The sequence below is a fragment of the Bombina bombina genome, chromosome 1 (assembly GCF_027579735.1).
Source record: "Bombina bombina isolate aBomBom1 chromosome 1, aBomBom1.pri, whole genome shotgun sequence".
NCBI lineage: Eukaryota > Metazoa > Chordata > Amphibia > Anura > Bombinatoridae > Bombina > Bombina bombina.
This window is the reverse complement of record NC_069499.1, coordinates 216,471,178-216,498,778: the sequence shown is the minus strand read 5'-3', so window position 1 is coordinate 216,498,778 and position 27,601 is coordinate 216,471,178. Positions and strand designations below refer to the sequence as shown.

Here is a 27,601-nt window from a genome sequence, read left to right as displayed (position 1 = left end):
GGAAAAAGGGGTAGAGTCTTTGGAGAGAAGTAACCTCAGAATTCAGGATATTAGCCATAAAGGCTTCCATTTTGTTCAAGTTGAGCTTCTAAAAGCTGATGATGGCAAAGTAGTTGAGGAGGTTAAAGAGAGCTTTCAGGGAATAGTCAGCTTCCAAAAGAATGACTGTAAGGTCGTCTTCGGTCAGAGCGAATTTTTGAACTGCGGAGGTAAGTGAGGCTCCCCCGGATATCCTGTGAGGTACGAACCGCTGTCGCAAGAGGTTCCATAATAATTGAAAAGATGAGGGGGGAAGGGGGCAGCATCCCGTTAAGTATAATGCATCTTTCTAATGACACGATGAGTCCACGGATCATCTAATTACTATTGGGAATATCACTCCTGCCCAGCAGGAGGCGGCAAAGAGCACCACAGCAAAGCTGTTAAATATCACCTCCCTTCCCTCCAACCCCGGTCATTCTCTTTGCCTACGTTAGAGCAAGGAAGTGGTAAAGTGGAAAGTTTTGTTTCTTGTTGCTATTTCATCTGTTCGTAGAGTTTCAGAGCTCTCAGCATTACAGTATGCGTGCATTAAAATTCTATTTACAGGTGACTAAGGATATTCATCAGTCTTCTGCTCTGTTCATGGTTTTCTCTGGGAAACGTAAGGGGCAGAAAGCTACGGCTACTTCTCTTTCTTTGTGACTGAAGAGTATCATTCGCTTTGCCTATGAAACTGCTGGACAGCAGCCTCCTGAGGGAGTTACGGCTCATTCTACGAGAACTGTTTCCTCTTCCTGGGCATTCAAAAATGAAGCTTCTGTGGAACAGAATTGCATGGCTGCAACTTGGTCCTCTCTTCACACTTTTTCAAAGTTCTATAAATTTGACACTTTTGCCTCGGCTGAGGCATCTCTTGGGAGAAAGGTTCTTCAAGCAGAGGTGCCTTCCATTTAGGTTCCCTTTCTTGTCCCTCCCTTATCTGTGTACTCTAGCTTGGGTATTGATTCCCAATAGTAATTAGATGATCCGTGGACTCATTGTGTCATTAGAAAGAAAACAAAATTTACCTGATAAATTTATTTATTTCTTGACACAATGAGTCCACGGCCCGCCCTGTTCTTTGGACAGGTTGTTGGTATGTTATAAACTTCAGACACCTCTGCACCTTGTTGCTTCCTTTCTCTCCTTTGCTTCCTTTCTCTCCTTTGCTTCGGTCGAATGACTGGGGTTGGAGGGAAGCGAGGTGATATTTAACAGCTTTGCTGTGGTGTTCTTTGCTGCGTCCTGCTGGCCAGGAGTGATATTCCAAATAGTAATTAGATGATCCATGGACTCATCGTGTCAATAAATAAATAAATTTATCAGGTTATTATGATGTAGCTATTTAGAAAAACTATATATACTTTCAGCCTACTAGCTTTGTTGCAGAGCTTATTTTTGTAAGTAAGCTACAGCCAATTGGAAGCTTTCACAAACCAGTATGACTGCGCCTTGCATTGAGACACAAAGATATTGTGCATGTGCACTTTAGTATCTGCCTTTTCCACATTGCAATTACAGTCAGAAGTTTTTTTTTGCTAGATCTGAGGTTGGTGGGAATATTTGCTGTAAAATCTCTTATGGTTTCAATTTAATATGCAAAAAAAACTGCATGTATTTAAACGTGTATAATTGTACAGTATTAAAGCGGTTGGAATAGTTAAATAGGCATACAACTTGAAATTGAAATGCACATGAAAGCATTTCAGTTATAAAAAGTAGCATTTTTGCAATATAAATATATAAGTAAACGTGTACTTTTATCCCATATTTCTACATTCAAACACCACTTCTGCTTGTGATAGTATATGAAGCAAAACATCCAACAAGGCTCTTTATCCTATTTCTGCCTTTATTTATCTCTTAAGAATATCTCAAGCAAACTGTTAATTTAATTTGTTATTTCTCCAACATAGGTGTGTCCGGTCCACGGCGTCATCCTTACTTGTGGGATATTCTCTTCCCCAACAGGAAATGGCAAAGAGCCCAGCAAAGCTGGTCACATGATCCCTCCTAGGCTCCGCCTACCCCAGTCATTCTCTTTGCCGTTGTACAGGCAACATCTCCACGGAGATGGCTTAGAGTTTTTTTAGTGTTTAACTGTAGTTTTTCATTATTCAATCAAGAGTTTGTTATTTTCAAATAGTGCTGGTACGTACTATTTACTCAGAAACAGAAAAGAGATGAAGAATTCTGTTTGTATGAGGAAAATGATTTTAGCAACCGTAACTAAAATCCATGGCTGTTCCACACAGGACTGTTGAGAGCAATTAACTTCAGTTGGGGGAACAGTTTGCAGTCCTTTGCTGCTTGAGGTATGACACATTCTAACAAGACGATGTAATGCTGGAAGCTGTCATTTTCCCTATGGGATCCGGTAAGCCATGTTTATTACGATTGTAAATAAGGGCTTCACAAGGGCTTATTTAGACTGTAGACTTTTTTTGGGCTAAATCGATTGATATTAACACTTATTTAGCCTTGAGGAATCATTTATTCTGGGTATTTTGATATAATAATATCGGCAGGCACTGTTTTAGACACCTTATTCTTTAGGGGCTTTCCCAAAGCATAGGCAGAGTCTCATTTTCGCGCCGGTGTTGCGCACTTGTTTTTGAGAGGCATGGCATGCAGTCGCATGTGAGAGGAGCTCTGATACTTATAAAAGACTTCTGAAGGCGTCATTTGGTATCGTATTCCCCTTTGGGTTTGGTTGGGTCTCAGCAAAGCAGATACCAGGGACTGTAAAGGGGTTAAAGCTTAAAACGGCTCCGGTTCCGTTATTTTAAGGGTTAAAGCTTCCAAAATTGGTGTGCAATATTTTCAAGGCTTTAAGACACTGTGGTGAAAGTTTGGTGAATTTTGAACAATTCCTTCATGTTTTTTCGCAATTGCAGTAATAAAGTGTGTTCAGTTTAAAATTTAAAGTGACAGTAACGGTTTTATTTTAAAACGTTTTTTGTACTTTCTTATCAAGTTTATGCCTGTTTAACATGTCTGAACTACCAGATAGACTGTGTTCTGAATGTGGGGAAGCCAGAATTCCTATTCATTTAAATAAATGTGATTTATGTGATAATGACAATGATGCCCAAGATGATTCCTCAAGTGAGGGGAGTAAGCATGGTACTGCATCATTCCCTCCTTCGTCTACACGAGTCTTGCCCACTCAGGAGGCCCCTAGTACATCTAGCGCGCCAATACTCCTTACTATGCAACAATTAACGGCTGTAATGGATAATTCTGTCAAAAACATTTTAGCCAAAATGAACCCTTGTCAGCGTAAGCGTGGATGCTCTGTTTTAGTTACTGAAGAGCATGACGACGCTGATATTAATATCTCTGAAGGGCCCCTAACCCAATCTGAGGGGGCCAGGGAGGTTTTGTCTGAGGGAGAAATTACTGATTTAGGGAACATTTCTCAGCAGGCTGAATCTGATGTGATTACATTTAAATTTAAATTGGAACATCTCCGCATTTTGCTTAAGGAGGTATTATCCACTCTGGATGATTGTGAAAATTTGGTCATCCCAGAGAAACTATGTAAAATGGACAAGTTCCTAGAGGTGCCGGGGCTCCCAGAAGCTTTTCCTATACCCAAGCGGGTGGCGGACATTGTTAATAAAGAATGGGAAAGGCCCGGTATTCCTTTCGTCCCTCCCCCCATATTTAAAAAATTGTTTCCTATGGTCGACCCCAGAAAGGACTTATGGCAGTCAGTCCCCAAGGTCGAGGGAGCGGTTTCTACTTTAAACAAACGCACCACTATTCCCATAGAGGATAGTTGTGCTTTCAAAGATCCTATGGATAAAAAATTAGAAGGTTTGCTTAAAAAGATGTTTGTTCAGCAGGGTTACCTTCTACAACCCATTTCATGCATTGTCCCTGTCACTACAGCCGCATATTTCTGGTTTGATGAACTGATTAAGGTGCTCGATAGTGACTCTCCTCCTTATGAGGAGATTATGGACAGAATCAATGCTCTCAAATTGGCTAATTCTTTCACTCTAGACGCCTCTTTGCAATTGGCTAAGTTAGCGGCTAAGAATTCTGGGTTTGCTATTGTGGCGCGCAGAGCGCTTTGGTTGAAATCTTGGTCGGCTGATGCGTCTTCCAAGAACAAGCTACTAAACATTCCTTTCAAGGGGAAAACGCTGTTTGGTCCTGACTTGAAAGAGATTATCTCTGATATCACTGGGGGTAAGGGCCACGCCCTTCCTCAGGATCGGCCTTTCAAGGCAAAAAATAGACCTAATTTTCGTCCCTTTCGTAAAAACGGACCAGCCCAAGGTGCTACGTCCTCTAAGCAAGAGGGTAATACTTCTCAGGCCAAGCCAGCTTGGAGACCAATGCAAGGCTGGAACAAGGGAAAGCAGGCCAAGAAACCTGCCACTGCTACCAAGACAGCATGAAATATTGGCCCCCGATCCGGGACCGGATCTGGTGGGGGGCAGACTCTCTCTCTTCGCTCAGGCTTGGGCAAGAGATGTTCTGGATCCTTGGGCGCTAGAAATAGTCTCCCAGGGTTATCTTCTGGAATTCAAGGGACTTCCCCCAAGGGGGAGGTTCCACAGGTCTCAGTTGTCTTCAGACCACATAAAAAGACAGGCGTTCTTACATTGTGTAGAAGACCTGTTAAAAATGGGAGTGATTCATCCTGTTCCATTAAGAGAACAAGGGATGGGGTTCTACTCCAATCTGTTCATAGTTCCCAAAAAAGAGGGAACGTTCAGACCAATCCTAGATCTCAAGATCTTAAACAAATTTCTCAAGGTCCCATCGTTCAAGATGGAAACCATTCGAACTATCCTTCCTTCCATCCAGGAAGGTCAATTCATGACCACGGTGGATTTAAAGGATGCGTATCTACATATTCCTATCCACAAGGAACATCATCGGTTCCTAAGGTTTGCATTCCTGGACAAACATTACCAGTTCGTGGCGCTTCCGTTCGGATTAGCCACTGCTCCAAGGATTTTCACAAAGGTACTAGGGTCCCTTCTAGCGGTGCTAAGACCAAGGGGCATTGCAGTAGTACCCTACCTGGACGACATTCTGATTCAAGCGTCGTCCCTCCCTCGAGCAAAGGCTCACACGGACATCGTCCTGGCCTTTCTCAGATCTCACGGCTGGAAAGTGAACGTGGAAAAGAGTTCTCTATCCCCGTCAACAAGGGTTCCCTTCTTGGGAACAATTATAGATTCCTCAGAAATGAGGATTTTTCTAACAGAGGCCAGAATAACAAAGCTTCTGGACTCTTGTCGGATACTTCATTCCGTTCCTCTTCCTTCCGTAGCTCAGTGCATGGAAGTGATCGGGTTGATGGTAGCGGCAATGGACATAGTTCCTTTTGCGCGCATTCATCTAAGACCATTACAACTGTGCATGCTCAGTCAGTGGAATGGGGACTATACAGACTTGTCTCCAAAGATACAAGTAAATCAGAGGACCAGAGACTCACTCCGTTGGTGGCTGTCCCTGGACAACCTGTCACAAGGGATGACATTCCGCAGACCAGAGTGGGTCATTGTCACGACCGACGCCAGTCTGACGGGCTGGGGCGCGGTCTGGGGATCCCTGAAAGCTCAGGGTCTTTGGTCTCGGGAAGAATCTCTTCTACCGATAAATATTCTGGAACTGAGAGCGATATTCAATGCTCTCAAGGCTTGGCCTCAGCTAGCGAGGACCAAGTTCATACGGTTTCAATCAGACAACATGACGACTGTTGCGTACATCAACCATCAGGGGGGAACAAGGAGTTCCCTAGCGATGGAGGAAGTGACCAAGATTGTTCTATGGGCGGAGTCTCACTCCTGCCACCTGTCTGCTATCCACATCCCGGGAGTGGAAAATTGGGAAGCGGATTTTCTGAGTCGTCAGACATTGCATCCGGGGGAGTGGGAACTCCATCCGGAAATCTTTGCCCTAGTCACTCAGCTGTGGGGCATTCCAGACATGGATCTAATGGCCTCTCGTCAGAACTTCAAAGTTCCCTGTTACGGGTCCAGATCCAGGGATCCCAAGGCGGCTCTAGTGGATGCACTAGTAGCACCTTGGACCTTCAAACTAGCTTATGTGTTTCCGCCGTTTCCTCTCATTCCCAGGCTGGTAGCCAGGATCAATCAGGAGAGGGCGTCGGTGATCTTGATAGCTCCTGCGTGGCCACGCAGGACTTGGTATGCAGATCTGGTGAATATGTCATCGGCTCCACCTTGGAAGCTACCTTTGAGACGAGACCTTCTTGTTCAGGGTCCGTTCGAACATCCGAATCTGGTTTCACTCCAGCTGACTGCCTGGAGATTGAACGCTTGATTTTATCGAAGCGAGGTTTCTCAGATTCTGTTATCGATACTCTTGTTCAGGCCAGAAAGCCTGTAACTAGAAAGATTTACCACAAAATTTGGAAAAAATATATCTGTTGGTGTGAATCTAAAGGATTCCCTTGGGACAAGGTTAAGATTCCTAGGATTCTATCCTTCCTTCAAGAAGGATTGGAAAAAGGATTATCGGCAAGTTCCCTGAAGGGACAGATTTCTGCCTTGTCGGTGTTACTTCACAAAAAGCTGGCAGCTGTGCCAGATGTTCAAGCCTTTGTTCAGGCTTTGGTTAGAATTAAGCCTTTTTACAAACCTTTGACTCCTCCTTGGAGTCTCAATTTAGTTCTTTCAGTTCTTCAGGGGGTTCCGTTTGAACCCTTACATTCCGTTGATATTAAGTTATTATCTTGGAAAGTTTTGTTTTTAGTTGCAATTTCTTCTGCTAGAAGAGTTTCAGAATTATCTGCTCTGCAGTGTTCCCCTCCTTATCTGGTGTTCCATGCAGATAAGGTGGTTTTACGTACTAAACCTGGTTTTCTTCCGAAAGTTGTTTCTAACAAAAACATTAACCAGGAGATTATCGTGCCTTCTCTGTGTCCGAAACCAGTTTCAAAGAAGGAACGTTTGTTGCACAATTTGGATGTTGTTCGCGCTCTAAAATTCTATTTAGATGCTACAAAGGATTTTAGACAAACATCTTCCTTGTTTGTTGTTTATTCAGGTAAAAGGAGAGGTCAAAAAGCAACTTCTACCTCTCTCTCTTTTTGGATCAAAAGCATCATCAGATTGGCTTACGAGACTGCCGGACGGCAGCCTCCCGAAAGAATCACAGCTCATTCCACTAGGGCTGTGGCTTCCACATGGGCCTTCAAGAACGAGGCTTCTGTTGATCAGATATGTAGGGCAGCGACTTGGTCTTCACTGCACACTTTTACCAAATTTTACAAGTTTGATACTTTTGCTTCTTCTGAGGCTATTTTTGGGAGAAAGGTTTTGCAAGCCGTGGTGCCTTCCATTTAGGTGACCTGATTTGCTCCCTCCCTTCATCCGTGTCCTAAAGCTTTGGTATTGGTTCCCACAAGTAAGGATGACGCCGTGGACCGGACACACCTATGTTGGAGAAAACAGAATTTATGTTTACCTGATAAATTTCTTTCTCCAACGGTGTGTCCGGTCCACGGCCCGCCCTGGTTTTTTTAATCAGGTCTGATAATTTATTTTCTTTAACTACAGTCACCACGGTACCATATGGTTTCTCCTATGCTAATATTCCTCCTTAACGTCGGTCGAATGACTGGGGTAGGCGGAGCCTAGGAGGGATCATGTGACCAGCTTTGCTGGGCTCTTTGCCATTTCCTGTTGGGGAAGAGAATATCCCACAAGTAAGGATGACGCCGTGGACCGGACACACCGTTGGAGAAAGAAATTTATCAGGTAAACATAAATTCTGTTTTTAATGAATTGGCCTTATACATATTAAACTGAACCATGTTTTCCTTTTTTTAATTGTTTGTTTATATTTTTTGTAATCTGTTGCAGAAGAAAAGATAAGTAGCCAGTTCAAATGCAACATCTCTGATATTTTGCACACCTGCTACCCAGTGCTAACTGATGACTGTATTGTTTGTGATATTACCTTGGACTACAAGCTTGAGCAAATCCTTACTAAGCTAAAAGCCGCAATAAAGTCTCATGGTAAGTAACATATTTATAAATGTATATAGGGTAAGATTGATCATGATTGCAGGCAGACAGGTTCGCAAGTATAGAATCTGTTTGTTTTGCTATTGCCACTTGCAATTCTGCATCTAGTGGCAAAATTTAACATTGCACAAAAGCTTTCTTGTGCAATACCAAGGTCTGCTCTTACGCAACCAGTTGTGCGAGAGCAAGGTGCGTCAATCACCATGAACAAGCTAGTGTCAGGGTAATTGATTTTGCCACTTCTGAGGTGGCTGAAAGGCAAAATAAGCAGTTTTCTGCTTCTTAAATTTGTGGCTGCAGGCTTGCTCATATGATCAAATAAAAAGTGATAAAGCGCAGAACAAAAACCTCCTAAGCCACTTCCTATTTCTATCTCCTTCCTTGATAGGATTATGGGGAACATAATTAATAACAGGTGAAGGGCTCTAAAGCACTAGGTAGGTATATCATGAAATAAATATTGGTATAAAGAGCATTAACATATGGTAGTTTATTACAACTTAAAACATCCTAAAAATTCAATCCTAGTAAAAAAAGTACAATTAAATTCAGGTAAAAGAGTATCACTAAAAGCAGATCATAAAAACACCCTGCAACGTTATTGTAATAAAACAATGTATCGGGGTTCTCAAAAATAATACAATGTCCTTGTATCTTATTTATCAGTGATGCATCAGAGGTATTCGCAAATCTTTGTTAGCTAACCTCCTTTATGATACTTCTAGAAATAAGTCACTATCCTCCAGATATTATTATACAGGGTACTGATAGCAGTGGCCAACAGCTACCATACCTCTGTATTCGGAAGTTGGAAAAGATTGAAAGAACTTGCTTAAGTTTGAAGTCTTTTGCCTGCAAACTGTGACGTCATCAGACAGACAGGCCAGTACCGCCGACGAGGAGAGGATCCAGAGCCAAGCTGATACCATGAGTGGTAAGATCACCTGCATAGCAGGACTTTCATAGTCAAGCCCCTTGGTGAATGATACAGAGCTAAGCAGACAAGAACCCAGAGCGAAGCTGATAGCATGAATGGTAAGACTACCTACATAGGCAGGACTCTAATAGCTGAAGCGCTTTGGAAGTACTCCTGAATACAGAGGTAAGGTAGCTGTTGGCCACAGCTATCAGTACCCTGTATAATTATATTTGGAGGATAGTGACTTTGTGCATTATTTCTAGAAGTATCATAAAGGATGTTAGCGAACGAAGATTTGTGAATACCTCTGATGCATCACTGATAAATAAGATACAAGGACATTGTATACCCTGATACATTGTTTTATTATAAAAATGTCTTTATGATCTGCTTTAAGTGATACTCTTTTTACCTGAATATAATTGTACTTTTTTACTAGGATTGAATTGCCCTCTTGAGATTCAATATTTTAAGTTGTAATAAACCACCATATGTTAATGCTCTTTATACCTATTTCTCCTACATTGGTGTATTCAGTCCACGGCTTCATCCTTACTTGTGGGATATTCTCATTCCCTACAGGAAGTGGCAAAGAGAGCACACAGCAGAGCTGTCCATATAGCTCCCCTCAGGCTCTGCCCCCCCAGTCATTCTCTTTGCCGCTCTAACTAGTAGCATCTCCACGGGGGTGGTAAAGAGTATGTGGTGTTTAGTTGTAGTTTTTTATTCTTCTATGAAGAGTTTGTTATTTTAAAATAGTGCTGGCTTGTACTATTTACTCTGCAGCAGAAAGTGATGAAGATTTCTGCCGAGAGGAATATGATTTTAGCACCAGTAACTAAAATCCATTGCTGTTCCCACGCAGGACTGTTGAAACCAGAGAACTTCAGTTGTGGGGAACAGTTTGCAGGCTTAACTGCTTCAGGTATGATCAGTCATTTTTCTAACAAGACCTAGTAATGCTAGAAGACTGTCAGCAATCCCCTCTGGGATAGGTAAGCCATTTTTCTTAGACTCTGTATAAAATTATGGCTTATATTAAGGGCTCTATGCTGGTTGACACTATTGTGGGCTAAATCGATTGCTTTTTAGCATGTTTTCACTATAAATAAGGTGTTTTTTCAGACTTTAAAACACTTTTGGGGTTTTATTTTGCGCCTGGCACTTATTTGGACACCTATTCTAGTCAGAAAGGCCCCTCCACTCTGGAATGAAGAGGGAGGAGGCCTCATTTTCAGGCCTCAATTGCACAGTTGTTTTGCTTAGGCAGTTCATGCAGCTTCACGTGGGGAGTCCAGAGGCATCAGAAAAGACTCCAGAGAGGCTTATTTCCTACTAAAATAATCCCTAAGGAAGGTAAAGGCCACAGTGGATGCTGTGGCATAGTACTGTAGTGTTTTTAACAGGTTAATTGCTGTTATTAGCTCCGGTTTGGGCATTAAGGGGTTAATTGGTCTGAAAATTTGTGTGCAATCATTTCAAAGCATTAAGACACTGTGGTGAAAATTTCATTAAAATCGGATGTTTATTTGATGGTTTTTTGATGTTTTAGTAATAAAGTGTGCACTTTTATTATTTAAAGACACAGTAACGTTTTTGTCAAAAAATTTTTTTATTGCATTGAAGATCTGTTTAAGTCTGTCAAACATGTCTGACCCTTCAGATAACCTATGTTCTGTATGTTCAAAGGCCAAGGTGGTTCCCCCATTAAATTTATGTGTGAAGTGTGCCATAGCGTCCAAACAGCTTAAGGACCGTACAATCACACTTCAAGATATAGCCCAAGATGATTCTTTAGCTGAAGGTAGTGAGGATAGCTCACTATCCTCTCCTTCTGTGTCAACACCAGCTATGCCCGCGCAAGCGATGCCAAGTACATCTAGCGCGCCAATTGCTATTACTATGCAACAGTTAGCAGCAGTAATGGATAATTCTCTCGCAGCATTTTTATTCAAACTGCCAGCTTTTCCTAGGAAGCGTGATTGCTCAGTTTTAAATACAGAAAATGAGCAAGCAGACGCAGAGGATAATTTATCTGTAGTGCCCTCACATCAATCTGACTTGGCGGTGAGGGAGGGCCTGTCTGATTGAGAAATTTCTGACACAGGAAAAGTTTCTCAGCAGGCAGAGCCTGATACCATAGCATTTAAATTTAAGCTTGAACACCTCCGCGCTCTACTTAAGGAGGTCCTAGCTACTCTTGATGATTGTGACCCTTTGGTGGTCCCAGAAAAATTGTTTAAAATGGATAAATTCTTAGAGGTCCCAGTACACACTGATGCGTTTCCGATACCTAAGAGGGTGGCGGATATAGTGAATAAGGAGTGGGGTGTACCTTTTGTTCCCCTTCCTATATTTAAGAAAATGTTCCCCATTGTTGACCCCAGAAGGGACGCGTGGCAGACGGTCCTTAAGGTAGAGGGGGCAGTTTCAACGCTAGCTAAGCGCACAACTATACCAATAGAAGACAGTTGCGCTTTCAAAGATCCTATGGATAAAAAATTAGAAGGTTTACTTAAGAAAATTTTTGTTCAACAAGGTTTTCTTCTTCAACCAATTTCTTGCATTATTCCTGTAACCACTGCAGCTGCTTTTTGGTTTGAGGAATTAGAAAACTCGCTCCAGAAGGAGACTTCTTATGATGAAGTCATGGATAGAATTCATGCCCTGAAGTTGGCTAATTCTTTCATTACAGATGCCGCTTTTCAGTTAGCTAAATTAGCGGTGAAAAATTCTGGTTTCGCAATAGTGGCGCGTAGGGCGCTTTGGCTAAAATCGTGGTCGGCGGATGTGTCGTCCAAAACAAAATTGCTTAATATTCCTTTTAAGGGTAAGACCCTATTCGGGTCAGAGTTGAAAGAAATTATTTCAGATATCACTGGGGGAAAGGGCCATGCCCTTCCACAGGATAGACCTTTCAAAGCTAAAAATAAGTCTAATTTTCATTCCTTTCACAATTTCAGGAACGGACCGGCTTCTACCTCTACAGCCACTAGGCAAGAGGGTAACGCACCCCAGCCCAAACCAGCATGGAAACCATTGCAAGGCTGGAACAAGGGTAAACAGGCCAAAAAGCCTGCTGCTGCTACCAAGACAGCATGAAGGGGTAGCCCCCGATCTGGGACCGGATCTAGTAGGGGGCAGACTTTCTCTCTTTGCTCAAGCCTGGGCAAGAGATGTTCCGGACCCCTTGGCACTAGAAATTGTCTCTCAGGGGTATCTTCTAGAATTCAAGGACCTTCCTCCAAGGGGAAGGTTCCACATGTCTCGCTTATCTTTAGACCAGATAAAGAGAAAGGCATTCTTACATTGCGTAGAAGACCTTTTAAAAATAAACCCAGTTCCAACGGCAGAACAAGGACTGGGATTTTACTCAAACCTGTTTGTAGTTCCCAAAAAGGAAGGAACTTTCAGGCCAATTCTGGATTTGAAGATCCTAAACAAATTCCTCAGAGTTCCATCATTCAAAATGGAAACCATTCGGACAATTTTACCAATGATCCAGGAGGGTCAATATATGACTACCGTGGACTTAAAGGATGCGTACCTGCATATTCCTATCCACAAAGATCACCATCAGTTTCTGAGGTTCACCTTTCTGGACAAGCATTACCAGTTCGTGGCTCTTCCCTTCGGATTGGCCACTGCTCCCAGAATTTTCACAAAGGTGCTAGGGTCCCTTCTAGCGGTGCTAAGGCCAAGGGGCATTGCAGTAGCACCTTACCTAGACGACATTTTAATACAGGCGTCGTCCTTTCACAAAGCAAGGGCTCATACGGACATTGTTCTAGCCTTTCTAAGGTCTCACGGGTGGAAGATGAACATAGAAAAAAGTTCTTTGTCCCCGTTCACAAGGGTTCCCTTCCTGGGAACAATAATAGACTCGGTAGAAATGAAAATCTTTCTGACAGAGGTCAGGAAATTCAAACTTTTGAACACTTGTCGAGTTCTTCAATCCATTCCTCAACACTCCATAGCTCAGTGCATGGAGGTAATAGGACTAATGGTTGCGGCAATGGACGTGGTTCCTTTTGCTCAAATTCATTTAAGACCATTGCAACTGTGCATGCTCAAACAATGGAATGGGGATTATGCAGATTTGTCTCCCCAAATTCAGATGGACCAGCAAACCAGAGACTCCTCTGGTGGTTGTCTCAGGATTACCTGTCTCAGGGAATGAGTTTCCGAAGACCGGAGTGGATCATTGTCACGACCGACGCCAGCCTCTTAGGCTGGGGCGCGGTCTGGAAGTCCCTGAAGGCTCAGGGTCTATGGTCTCGGGAAGAATCTCTTCTCCTGATAAAAATTTTGGAATTGAGAGCAATATTCAATGCGCTCCAGGCATGGCCTCAACTAGCGGAGGCCAAATTCATCAGATTTCAGTCGGACAACATGACGACTGTAGCGTACATCAATCATCAGGGGGGAAGAAAGAGTTCCCTGGCGATGATGGAGGTATCCAAGATCATCAAATGGGCAGAGGATCACTCCTGCCATCTATCAGCAATTCACATCCCAGGAGTGGACAACTGGGAAGCGGATTATCTGAGTCGTCAGACTTTCCATCCGGGGGAGTGGGAACTCCACCCGGAGGTTTTTGCTCAGCTGACCCAGCTATGGGGCATTCCAGATCTGGATCTGATGGCGTCACGTCAGAACTCCAAAGTTACACGTTACGGGTCCAGGGATCCCAAGGCGACATTGGTAGATGCCTTAGTAGCGCCTTGGTCGTTCAATCTAGCTTATGTCTTTCCACCGTTTCCCCTTCTCCCCCGGCTAGTAGCCAGGATCAAACAGGAGAAGGCTTCGGTAATTCTGATAGCTCCTGCGTGGCCACGCAGGACTTGGTATGCAGACCTGGTGAATATGTCATCGGTTCCACCATGGAAGCTGCCTTTGAGGCAGGACCTTCTAATTCAAGGTCCATTCGAACATCCAAACCTAGTTTCTCTGCAACTGACTGCTTGGAGATTGAACGCTTGATTCTAGCTAAGCGTGGGTTTTCGGAATCAGTTATAGATAATCTGATCCAGGCTAGAAAGCCTGTCACCAGGAAAATTTACCATAAGATATGGCGGAAATATCTTTGCTGGTGCGAATCCAAGGGTTACTCATGGAGTAAGATTAGGTTTCCAAGGATACTATCTTTTCTCCAAGAAGGATTGGAGAAAGGTCTGTCAGCTAGTTCTTTAAAGGGACAGATATCTGCTCTGTCTGTTTTGTTACACAAGCGTCTGGCAGCCATGCCAGATATTCAGGCGTTTGTACAGGCTTTAGTCAGAATCAGGGCCGCCACTAGAAATTTTGGGGCCCCTGACTCAACCATTGATCAGGCCCCCCCCCCCCTCCTTTGACATGTGCAACTCTTGACCAAGTGACTAAAATGTATATGCAGTTTATTCTTAATTGTCTATTTAAACTTGGAAATGTTGTAAAGGTAGTAATATACACACACACACAGACACACTCATACACTGAAACACACAAACACACTCACACATAAGGATTCACATATAGACACTCTAGCAGACACGCAAAGAAACACACTCAGACACAGAAACCCAAACAGACACTTAGCACTTGTTTACATTGACCTGACAAGTAATGAGGTAAACTACAGTTTTGTAAAAAAAGGAGATTTAGAAAACAAAATATGGAGTTCTGATTATCTTTTTGTAAAGGAAGATGACAACTAAATTATGAGAACAGCATGCAGTGGCTGAAAGGAAGGGCCCTGAACTGCCTAAACAATAATTTAAAGGTTAAATGGAGGAGTGGTTACTTCTGGAAAGGTCTTGTTAGTCTCAACGTCTGTAGAAAGATGTGAATAATTAGTAGTAAGGTCAAAATGTCCTAAAAAGGAACAGACAATGGACACACACACACAAACTCAAACTTGCACATACACCCAAGGAAACACCGACAGAGACAGCCTCAGAAAACACACAAAGACATATACACACATACACACACACAGAGACACCCACAGAAAACACACAAAGACATACACACACACACACACACACACAGAGAGACAACCACATGAAAAACACAGAAAGACATACATACACACACCCTCACAGAGACACCCACAGAAAACACAGACATACATACACACAAACACCCTCACAGAAACACCCATAGAAAAAGCTCAAAGACATATGCACACACCCTCACAGACATCCACAGAAAATGCACAAAGACATACACCCGGTAACACCCACCCTCACAGAGAGACCCACAGATAAAAAATACATACACATAGAGACACAAACCAAAGCACAAAGACATAAACACATACACCCACAGAAACACTCACAGGAGGAAACATTTATGCACCTTGCATCCCCTAAATCAACAGTGTGTGACATGCATGATAAAACAAAATGCAGAAATTAAGAGATCACTTTTTAAAGAATCATATTTGTAAATGTGCAAACAAAAATAATTCTGTGAATTCAAAATTGTACATTAATGAGCTGGGTAGATGGCTAGATGAAGAAAAGTACCTTTAAAAGGTTGACAGACATATGTTTGTTTTTTTTTTTTCCCATTTTCCCCAACCAAGAGCACCACTTCAAATATAGTGTACAAATTTTCCCATCTGTCAGCTGTACTTATGGATTTTGAAAATGCTGTACTCTATATGGTCTTGGTGGGACCATAAGCTGTGGTACTCATACCATTAGATCTGGTTAAATGCAGGATTTAGGCTTGTTGGTATGTATTTCAAAACTAAGTCAGCTGTAGTGTAAACTGAACAGTTTTAAGTTAACCTGTCTCATTTCAAACACTGAGCAATCTTAGTCTGAGAGTATAACATTTTATGCAGATGTAAAATTTTTAGATAAAATGCCTCCTTGCATCTGGAAAGTCCTTGCATAAATGGGCAGTAAACTGGAATGTAATATATATATATATATATATATATATAAAATGCATATCTGCCAAAAGGGCATCTACCATTTGTGTATTGAGGAGGAAACATTTCTGCATGGTTTTAAATATAGAATTTCTACAGCATTGTCAAATAATCATAAATACAATGCTGCTAAAAAATGTGTTTTTATGGACCCCTAGCCCCACCATACAACTACTACCACACTGAAGTTACAATCCAAAATTGCACAAAGAAATAAAAAACATTTGCTAAGTAAGTCCTACCTCCTCTTCAAATGAAAGTGATCTGCCGTCTGACTCAGGCACACACTGTACAAAGTGCCAAGTCTGTCTCACACTGAGCATAGTGGTTTAGTGCACACTAAGAAATCCTCTCAAATGCTAATACTTTACTCCTTGTAATAACATTTCCCATGCTCAATTAGCACTCTGCTATAGTACCCACTGGTGGCTGCCAAAATTAAAAAAAAAAAAAAAAAAAATTTTTTTTTTTTTTTTAGTTCTTGCCTCATGGGGCCCCCCTGGCTCATTGGGCCCCTTACAGGAGTCACCCCTGTCACCCCCTGATGGCGGCCCTGGTCAGAATCAAGCCTGTCTACAGACCTGTGGCTCCTCCATGGAGTCTAAATGTAGTTCTTTCAGTTCTTCAAGGGGTTCCGTTTGAACCTCTACATTCCATAGATATTAAGTTACTATCTTGGAAAGTTTTGTTTTTAGTAGCTATTTATTCTGCTAGAAGAGTTTCTGAATTGTCTGCTTTGCAGTGTAATTCACCCTATCTGGTGTTTCATACAGATAAGGTCGTTTTACGTACCAAACCTGGTTTTCTTCCAAAAGTGGTTTCCAATAAGAATATCAACCAGGAAATAGTTGTTCCTTCTCTGTGTCCTAATCCAGTTTCTAACAAGGAACGTCTGTTATACAATCTTGATGTGGCTGAAAAGCATCATCCGGTTGGCTTATGAGACTGCTGGAAGGCAGCCTCCTGAACGAATTACAGCTCACTCTACTAGAGCTGTGGCTTCCACATGGGCTTTCAAGAATGAGGCTTCTGTTGAACAGATTTGTAAGGCAGCGACTTGGTCTTCACTGTATACGTTTGCCAAATTTTACAAATTCGATACTTTTGCTTCTTCGGAGGCTATTTTTGGGAGAAAGGTTTTGCAAGCAGTGGTGCCTTCCGTTTAGGTTACCTGACTTGTTCCCTCCCTTCATCCGTGTCCTAAAGCTTTGGTATTAGTTCCCACAAGTAAGGATGAAGCCGTGGACCGGATACACCAATGTAGGAGAAAACAGAATTTATGTTTACCTGATAAATTTCTTTCTCCTACGGTGTATCCGGTCCACGGCCCACCCTGGCATTTTGGTCAGGTTTAAATTTATTTTTTGTAAACTACAGTCACCACTGCACCCTATGGTTCTCCTTTTTCTCCTAACCGTCGGTTGAATGACTGGGGGGACGGAGCCTGAGGGGAGATATATGGACAGCTCTGCTGTGTGCTCTCTTTGCCACTTCCTGTAGGGATTGAGAATATCCCACAAGTAAGGATGAAGCCGTGGACCGGATACACCGTAGGAGAAAGAAATTTATCAGGTAAACATAAATTCTGTTATTTATTTAATGATATACCTACCTAGTGCTTTAGCACCCTTCCCATTATTAATTCTGTTCTCCATAGGCTTGCTCATATGAGCCTGCTCCGCAAAGCCTCAAAAGCTCCATATGCAGCTTAATAAATTTGCTCCTTCGTGTACTCTTCAGATATGTTGCATATATACAAATATTTATTGGTTCTGTTGACATTTGAAGCTCTCTTTTTTTTTATGCAATCTGTTTAGAGACAAATTAGTTATGTATGACAATACAAGTTAGTTGATTTGGTTTGTTACACTTAATAAATCAGAGAAACAATGCTAAAAAAAAAGCAATCTTTGTCCTAAACAGGTTTAGAAATTATATCCTTAAAGAAAATGAAATTGGTTATAAGTAGGTCTTTCATATTCTTGTGGTGACTCATTATTCAGTAGTTGTGTGTGTGCTCCTCGTATTTAGAAACCCTCCCAGATGTCTTCAAGAAACCTGCTCTTCCTTAATATACCCAGTGTTCTCAACAGAAAAGTTTACCAACCAAGTGGCATTATGAAATAGACAGAGGGTGGCAGTGTAATATTTTGCAATATTATAACATTTTCTTATAAATATTACCTCTTAACCCATCCAAAGCACAGATTAATTGCATAATTTAACATAAATTAATTTAATGATCATTGAACAAAATGTAATATTAGCTTAAAGTGATGGTCAAGTATGACTAACTACATCTTGCGATCCTAATGTAACTAGCAAAATAATGTGACTTTCATTCATCATTTCGCCATATTTATTCTAGTTTGTGCGCTATCTTATATTATTTTCCTACCTTACTAATATCCATCCTCCTCCCGTCGATTGTCCGCCATTGTTTTTTCTGCTGTCACGTGTTTTTATTATCCAATTACAGTACAGACCACTCGGGGAATCAGCTCTAAGTAAAAACACCCTTATTCAATTCTGCGCATGCCCTAGCTCCGTAACCGCGGTGAGACAGAGATTAGGATGAATGAAAGTCACATTATTTTGCTAGTTACATTAGGATCGCAAGATGTAGTTAGTCATACTTGACCATCACTTTAAATGTAGCTTAATATTTGCTTACATTTTATCTGGATGGGCCGTAAAATCAGCCAGGTGGTGCACCCACTAAATAGGTCCTAGGGAGAACACTGTATATCCTCCCTTTGTGGTTTTAGTTCTGTTTTTAGTTGTTCTGCATCAGGCCGTGGAGTCGCCTGTGATTACTAACATAATTAAAAAGTGTTTTAAATTTGTTCATTATAAATAAGAATTTGTTTTACTTCTGGACTAGAGTGTGGCATTGAGCATCTATTATTTAATGAAGGCTGCACTGTTGGGACTACCTGTCCTCTCTTGGTCTCATTGTGGAGTCCCCTTAACACACAGAAGCATTACAAGGTCAGATAACCTCATGAATATATGGACTGTGGCTTTGCTACCAGAGGTCCCCAAATATCTGGCAATCTTGGTGGTTTTCAGGCTTTTAGTTACACTTGTACACATGTGAGGATGGTACATACCTGCTCCAATTATACCCTCCTGCAGATCAGGTTGCATGTTTTTGTGTTTGGCTTATGATATCCTACTTGAAAACCAAATAAAAACAAAAAAAACATATAACATATCCTTATTCAAAAAGAAAATAGTAGTACAGGTTAAAATATAACATAATTGGGGTATTTTCATATATTGTGACTGCAAGACAATAAAATGATAGGGAAAATACAAATAGAACAGTTTGATTATATGACAGTTGATAATGTGGCGTTAAGGCAGCACAGACTCACTTTTTGGTTTTATAATATTCTGTTTTGTTTTTTAAACTAGAGCCAAAAGGAAATATTATTCAATCGTTAATGGATCAATTGTCTGTGAAGCCTCAAGATGTGCAGGTGCATCCTGTACGCCATCAAATGTCCCTTCTTTTGGAAAATTTGGAAGAGAGAGACAAGTCAGTAGAAGATTTCAGCCTTAAGCCATACAATTTATCAACATTTTTCAATTATATCGATACGTTGGCCAAAGTTGTATTGCAAAGTATAAATACAGAACTTGGTAAGTAGTAATAGAGCAGAACACTAAAACATTCTGTCCCAGTATACTGGTTTTGATCCTTTCACTGAACCAGTCCTGTTTTTTTTTGTCTGTTAAAGGGACATGGAACTCAAAATTGTTCTTTGATTCAGATAAAGCATGATATGAAACTTAGAAACTCTTATGTCTCTAAGTATCAGTCTAATATATACACAGTGAGTCAAGTCATTATGTAATAGACCAGTGGGTGTTTCTATGACATATGTTTAACTACATTTCAGCCATATTTAAATGCAATGGCAATCTAAAATGTTTAATTATTTGTAATAAAATAACTGCAGTATACTTTCAGTATTTTTATAACTAATATCTTTGGTTCTCCAATTCTAAGACTTGAAGTGTACACTACATAATTTTAAAAGGCTAATTCTGTTTCACCTGTCCTAAACTGATGATGATAATATAATAATAGAGAAAAAAAGATCTTACTGGAGTAGACGAGGTTTGCCACTTAAAGGGACAGCTTACCCACATTTTCTTCCCTTTAATTTCTTTCCAATTATCAATTTTACCTGCTGGAGTGTATTAACTTGTTTAAAAGTAGCTCCTTTACCCTTGTTTCGGGATTTGAAATAGCTGATTTAGACTGTGGTGTCCCCACCTATACACAAAGGTTGTATACTTTAGTCCAGGCTATTGACAGGCAATGTAAACACAGCCAGCAGAAGAGATTTTGCTGGGTGAACAATATCTCAACAAAAAATCTGGTTAAGCTCTTAGACTGATATAGCAATGTAAAACTTTAGTGTGAACAGGCAGTGTCATATTCTCACTGAAACTTGACAATTTATTCAAAATAATATAAATAATAAGGTTGTATTCTTTAGTCCAGGCTATTGTCAGGCAATGTAAACACAGCCAGCAGAAGAGATTTTGCTGGGTAACAATATCGCAATAAAAAATCTGGTTAAGCTCTTAGACTGATATACCAATGTAAAACTTTACTGTGAACAGGCAGTGTCATATTCTCACTGAAACTTGACAATTTATTCAAAATAATATAAATAATAAGAATTATTTTAATAAAGAACGAATGTTTTATCAAATGCTTGGCGCTGCAATCACATAGCCACATAAGGTCTCAGACCCCTAAAATCCATCTGCTAGCTCCTTACATTGATATATGCTTTTTAAGGCTGCTGTTTGCTGGTTTTGTTCTCCTGTAAGTGGTGTGACAAGGGCAACACCAAATCGGTCACCTCTCTATGTAGCGCTCCAATTTATGTTTAAAAACATTCTGGGATGCGGGGCTTTGCCAAGCAGGCAAATGGCTGGTAACCTCACAACTCCTGAACAACGGTCGGACCAAATACAGCTATAACAGTGATAAACACAGCCTGAGTATCGTACCCTGCTGCTTAAACTCTACAGATCTAGATGTGAAGTAGCTATCCCTCAGACCAGGCGGGCCAGCCATAGACAAACAAAATAGCTAGTCGGCAGTCGCACCGCCACCATCTTGGAGCCCACGAGGCACCAGAAAACTTTGTCTGAAATGCGACTCGCATCTGAGCATTGACTCCGGGGGACATTCGGCACAACCCAAGATTTCTTCTCTCATATCCGGCAATATAAGAAGGAGATGGACATGACACCGTCCACTCTGGCAGAATAGAGAACACCCTCCCCCACAGGCCCACGCAGTAATCGGCTCCGGGTCTGCCAAACGCTTCTCAAAAGAGGCTCCTCAGGTATCCTTCATTTTACACTTTTTTCCCTTACCACACGACTGAGTGAAAAATTATACAGCTACCTCTGCTCCCCACTGAGCTTGAGAATAGGGAGAAGAATACTGCTATCTATACCTATTATAGGATATGATCTAACCTAGCCTACAAACTGCAGCCCTCTCCCTCCTTTGATACAGGAGAGAAAAATTCTATATAGAACAGTTGGATGAGGTTTTTGACCCTCGATACTTACATTGGGCCAAGATATCACTGCTATATTAAGTGCAGCCTTTATTCCTCTGGAATTGACTCTATCATTTCAACTTCACCTAGGCCCTCTCTTTTTCTCTATACAAATAGGAGATCCATACACTCATTAGAAGGAAGACTCCTTTATTAGGTACAGGAACCATGGCATCTAAAAAAAAGTAATAAGGTGGATAAAAACTCTAAAAATCAACCAAACTCAGCAACATTGGTCAGCTCCTTTTTCCACACCACCGTGGCTGATAACTTAGAACAAGCTACCACCGATACATCTATATTTACTCGCTCCCTGACATCCCCAGACTATATCGTTCAGCTCAAACAGGATATAGCTAACCTCACGTCTAAAGAGGATTTTGACTCCCTTAAGTCACTAATCACCAGAGAATTAACCAGCATGCACAGGGATATCTCTGAGATGGGAGAAAGAATCGTAGAGATTGAGGAAACGCAAGAATCGACTAACGAAGTGGTAGGATTTCTATACACGCAATCCAATATACATAACTCTAAAATAGACGTCCTTCAAGAAAAGGTAGAGGACCTAGAAAATAGGAGTAGAAGGAGCAACCTTCGCATCAGGGGTATCCCGGAATCCGTAAAATCAGCAGATTTGATGGACTATCTTCAAGGCTTATTCCAACACCTAAAAGAAAATCCACAAGCCCCTCCGATAGAAATAGAAAGAGCTCATAGAGCCCTAAGACCTCCTCCTCTTTCTTCTGCTCCTCCTAGGGATATAATATTAAAATTCTTCAGATTCACCGACAGAGAAGACATCTGGACAAAAGCAAGATCTTCACGCACAATCTCCTATCTGGACCACGGTATACAAATATACCCAGATCTTTGCCCTAGCACTATCCAGAAGCGAAGAGAAGCCCGTTTCATCACTGTTATACTAAAAGGATAAACTAATCAAATATCGATGGGGCGTTCCTTTTAGCCTCATAGTGTCTCATGAAGGAAACGCACACATAAATAAAGGCTTACAAGATCTGGAAAAACTTTCTAAAGGTCTAGGAATTCCATTGAAACCACCAGGCCCTCCCACCTCCTCGGATGGACATCAATCCACAAATTCAAATATTCAAACCCCTACTATGTTGAAATCGCCTTGGAACAAGGTCCAACCTCTGAAAAAGAGAAAAGAAAGATCCAACATCTCTCCAACTTCCTCATTGGATCAAGCCTCAATTGGAAGGTTTGTTATGTATACTATTAACCTAGAGACTGCTTATTAGATGCCCGTTATCACAATCTCTTTACTTTCTAAAGATGAAGCCCATTGCCCCCCAGTCACCTAAGTGCTGAGCCCCCCCCTCGGGGTTCAATAGTAAAAGTTAATTGTTTTACATTGTTATGTTTAGTTACATATGTTTATTCTGTTTCTTCAATTCTCTCAGAGGTCCTTCTAGTTATTGGGCTCCCGATTGAAATGAAAAAGATTTTAATCCATTCTATGGTTGTTAACCATTTCCCCACCTTAGTTATTTATTGTATTTGTTATTGTTCTTTGTCAACCTGCCTTATTACTCTACTAGCATAGTATCCATTTTATTTTACTGTATATTGCTGTAGCTTTCAGCCACAAAAAAATAATACACTTAACATAAACTCATCTTGCTTGCGACTCCTACAATCTCTATACTACAATTTCCTTCATGCACTGCCCTCACTCACTACATAACCCATGTTTAAAACCACCAAAAGAAACCTTACCATCCTTTCGATCAATTCAAAAGGATTAAATAATCCACATAAGAGGAATATTGTTGTAAGAGACCTTAAAGACAAAAAGGAGACTTGGTTTTTGTACAAGAATCCCACTTTGTTAAAGGAAGAGAACCTAAAACCTTCCTTTATAAATTTGGACCTTCTTATTACGCCTCAAATACCACTAAGACTAATGGAGTTAGTATACGTATCAAAAAAGGGATACCCTTCCACCTGCTTGATTTGCATAAAGACAATTACGGTAGATATATAATTCTAGTTGGAAAATTATATAACAGTTACCAAACTAGTCTGTGCATATGCTCCAAATACCAACCAAGATAAATTTATCTCTTCTCCCTCAAGAAAAATCCTAGAAGTCACCAAAGGCTTACTCATCGTGGATGCCGACCTCAATGTCTCTCTAGACCCTTATCTAGATAACTCAAACTCTACCTCATCTTCTCTCCACAGAGCAATCAATTATATCAAACGCTACTTATGAGATTTAGCAGTCCACGATGTGTAGAACGTTTCACCCTGAAACAAGAAACTACACCTTTTACCCTCACGATTTTCTCGAATTGACTTAACTGACGTCACTTGCCTAACTCTAGTAAACCAAACTGCCATAATCCCATCACCCTGGTCGGATCACTCCATGGTCTCTTGCACAATGAACTGGCCTTCAATTTCTCCAACCTCATATATTTTGAGACTTAAGGAAGATCTTCTAAACCTCCCAAAATACAATGACCGAATTGAAAAAGCCCTAAAAGAATACTTCGATATTAATATAGAGTCCGTCCCTCTTTTCCACACTGTATGGGGGACTCATAAAAGAACAATGAGACGTGAACTAATGAATATGCATTCACATTTTCATAAACAACAAAAAGCACTCCTACAAAACTCCTTATATAAACCTTAATGACATATAAAGTCAATTTAAAAAAAGACCCCACAAATAAAATCTTAAGTATGGAACTACTAAACGCAAAACAAGTAGCTTCTCAACTCCTAGAGAAAGAGTGCAAAAACCTTGCTTTCAAACTCCGACAACTTTATTATGAATTGTAGCAAAATCTTTGCTCGCAAACTAAGACGTAGAACCAACAGATCATATAATCTCACTATTAAATCCTCCAGCAACAAAATACACGATACTGCAGCAATTGCCGAATCTTTCCGCACATATTATGAAAAGCTTTACAACCTAACAACATTATCCCCAACAACAAATACATCCATCGCTACTGACCCGACAACGTCCCTAAATCAGTATCTAGCTGATATTGACTTTCCAAAATTAACTAAAGAGCAAGTATCCCTTTTGAACAACCCATTTACACTTATCGAAATAAGTAAAGCAATCAAAGACTAAAGACCTCCCATCAGACAAAGCCCCAGGTCCTGACTGATTCACCAACATTTATTATAAAAAATATATAGACATCCTTTCCCCACACCTTCTTACCCTCTTCAATTCAATAACATCCACAAACCAATTTCCTACCTAAACCTTAGAGGCACACATTTCTATCATCCCAAAACCAGGAAAAGACCCCCCTCATGTAGAAAAATACAGGCCAATCTCCCTCCTGAACACAGACCTTAAACTATATGCCAAATTACTAGCAATTTGTTTTAACACCGTGCTCCCAAACTTAATTAAAGAAGACCAAGTTGGATTCGTTCCCACAAGAGAGGCCAAAGATCACGGTTAGAGCAATCCAATTAATCGAACACGCTATACACAAAAAAAATCCCGTTGTTAATTCTGTCAATTAACTAACAACAGAAAAGCATTTGACCGCGTCAGTTGGCAATTCCTGAAAGTGGTGCTTCAAAAAATGGAAACTGGCCAAGACTTTGACAGAATATTTGCCATATATTCCTCCCCGACCGCCCAAGTTCACGTCAATGGCCTTCTCTCTACACCCTTTAATATCACCAACGGTACCAGACAGGGCTGCCCACTTTCCCCACGCTTGTTCACCTGCGCAATCGAGGTCCTAGCCCAAAAAATTTGAAATCACCCTCACATCACAGGAATTAAAACCACAAACGTGCACCACAAATTAATGCTATATGCCGATGATGTGCTATTCTGCATTACCAATCCTATTACTACTATCCCCCATATTCTCCAACAACTAGACAAATTCGGTCGGGTGTCCAATTTCTTAATCAACAAAAACAAATCTGAAATTATGAATGTCAATCTACCCCATTCAGAAGAAATTTTAGTTAGAAGGATCTGCCCGTTCAATTGGCAACAGAAATCACTCAAATATCTAGGAATCCATTTAACCCCAAACCCTTATCCTCCTGGATGAGAAAACAAATACCTTGGCTTGGCAGAATCAATCTCATTAAAATTAACATTCTCCCGAGACTCCTCTACCTCTTACAAACCTTACCCATTCCTCTTCCTAACACATACATAAACTCACTACAATCAAAACTTTTAGACTATCTGGCAAAATTCTAGAGCAACAATTAGCAAAAAAATGTTACTTCCTATCAGCGCAGGAGGCCTGGGAGTCCCCGATTTACACAGCTACAGACAAGCAATATACCTTCAACGCATAATAGATTGGTTTTCCAACTTACATAATAAAATATGGGTCCAACTCGAGCATTATGCCGCTCACACCACACACCTAGGCCAACTCTGTTGCTCTCCCAAAGAGAGAGATACATTTCTAAATTCACCCTCACAAATTGTAATAGAAACCTTCAGAGTTTGGGACAGAATTTTAATAGAACACCCAAATATGTTGTCTAAAATTTCTCCCCTGACATCCCTCACTTTAAAACCAGGCCTCCAAATTGCCTCTAAAAACCTCAGCTCTACATTTAGATCCTTAGAAATACATAATTTAGGCAATGACCAAAGTTCTCCCACCATAGATGAACTAATTTCCTCAGGCTTTCATTTTATAGACAGTGCCACTCCTATATATCATCCCACCCTCAAAACAAAAACATGACAAGATCACAGACACCTTTCGAATCACTTTGCACTAAACCCTCTCCAACTAGACACGCTCTTTCACTTACGTACTCCGTATTACTTCAACAACCCCATGGCTGCATTCCCTACTATATAGATAGATGGAATTCTGAACTAGGTACACATGTTACACATGCAGACGCCCTATACTTCTTTTCCAATATCAAGAAAACCTCTACTTCGTGCAAATTTATAGTAATTTAACTCAAACTAAAAATTCTACAAACATGGTACCTAACCCCTGAAAGAAGTAAAAAAATGTATAAACTCAAATCCGCCCAGTGCTGGAGATGCGGTTCCCCTGAAAGCCACATGGCTCACATATGGTGGCAAGTTATTCTCAATTTGGACGGAAATTTCACAAGAAAAAAAAGCACAATTCTCGAAATTCCACCCCCCTAGATCCTTGCCTATGGCTCTTTAATAAAGTCCCCAAAAAAAACTCTCCATGGGAAAAAACTCTTTCATATTTTAAGTAATAGTTTTAAAATTCTTATCGCAAGGAATTGGAAATACGATAAAATACTCTCCCTCAAACTCTAGCACTCATTGCAGTCGCACCATTTCTCTGGACGAATTCTACTACATGAAAATTAAAAATTTCAATACGTATGCTCAGATACTCTACATGGGAGACATACATTCAAACTTATTCTTGATTAACATATCTTAAAAATGTTCATGCTATGTGAGACATGTTAATAGTTATACAAACAATAACAATATCTTATTGTATTATCATTCTTTATAGTGTTTTTTTTTCCATCCCCCCTTTACTTTTTCACCCCTGATTATTGTCAACAAAATTTAAAGTATGCTAATATGGTGTACCTTGGAACCAATGTATAACTTATTATGTTACTTTGTAAAAATTTTGGTTTTCAATAAACTTTTGATTTGTTAAAAGAAAAAAAAAACCACACACATTCTGGTGTAGAACATTCTGACCCCTGGTGTAGACTATATAATCCAGGAGTAGGTATGTGCTTGCAATATTGCAAGGTGTTCATATTTTCTGCTTGTTATTGTGTTTGAATTGGAATATTTTTTTTATGCAGTCACAGGAGGTAAGAATGAATATGCATGGATTTTTGCATAAAGATTTCAGCTCCCAGTGCCTTTTAAATATTCAAATTTCAGTTGTATCTGCTATTACTAGTGTTTATTGGACTCCGAATACTGTTGGTTCAGCATTTTTAAAGCATTAATATGTTACTTAAATGCAAGTCCTTAATACCTCTATGGGATTTACCTCTAGTATATAGATGAATAAGTGTATCTCTAAGAAAAGAAACCTATGTTCATTAATGAGAATTTATATTCTATAAAACATTATTTCTGTGTTTTATTCTGGTATAT

The 27,601-nt window shown here is 40.6% G+C and overlaps 1 protein-coding gene across 1 annotated transcript in view; it reads left to right on the top strand.

Moving 5' to 3' along the window:
- The window catches only part of ZFYVE26 (zinc finger FYVE-type containing 26), a gene marked incomplete at its 3' end in the record, with an annotated part of 634,764 nt that overhangs the window by 174,604 nt on the left and 432,559 nt on the right, over positions 1 to 27,601 (top strand). The window contains 2 exon segments of the mRNA XM_053697844.1: positions 7,878 to 8,033; positions 19,304 to 19,531. Of these exon segments, the coding sequence (XP_053553819.1) occupies positions 7,878 to 8,033; positions 19,304 to 19,531 (384 nt within the window).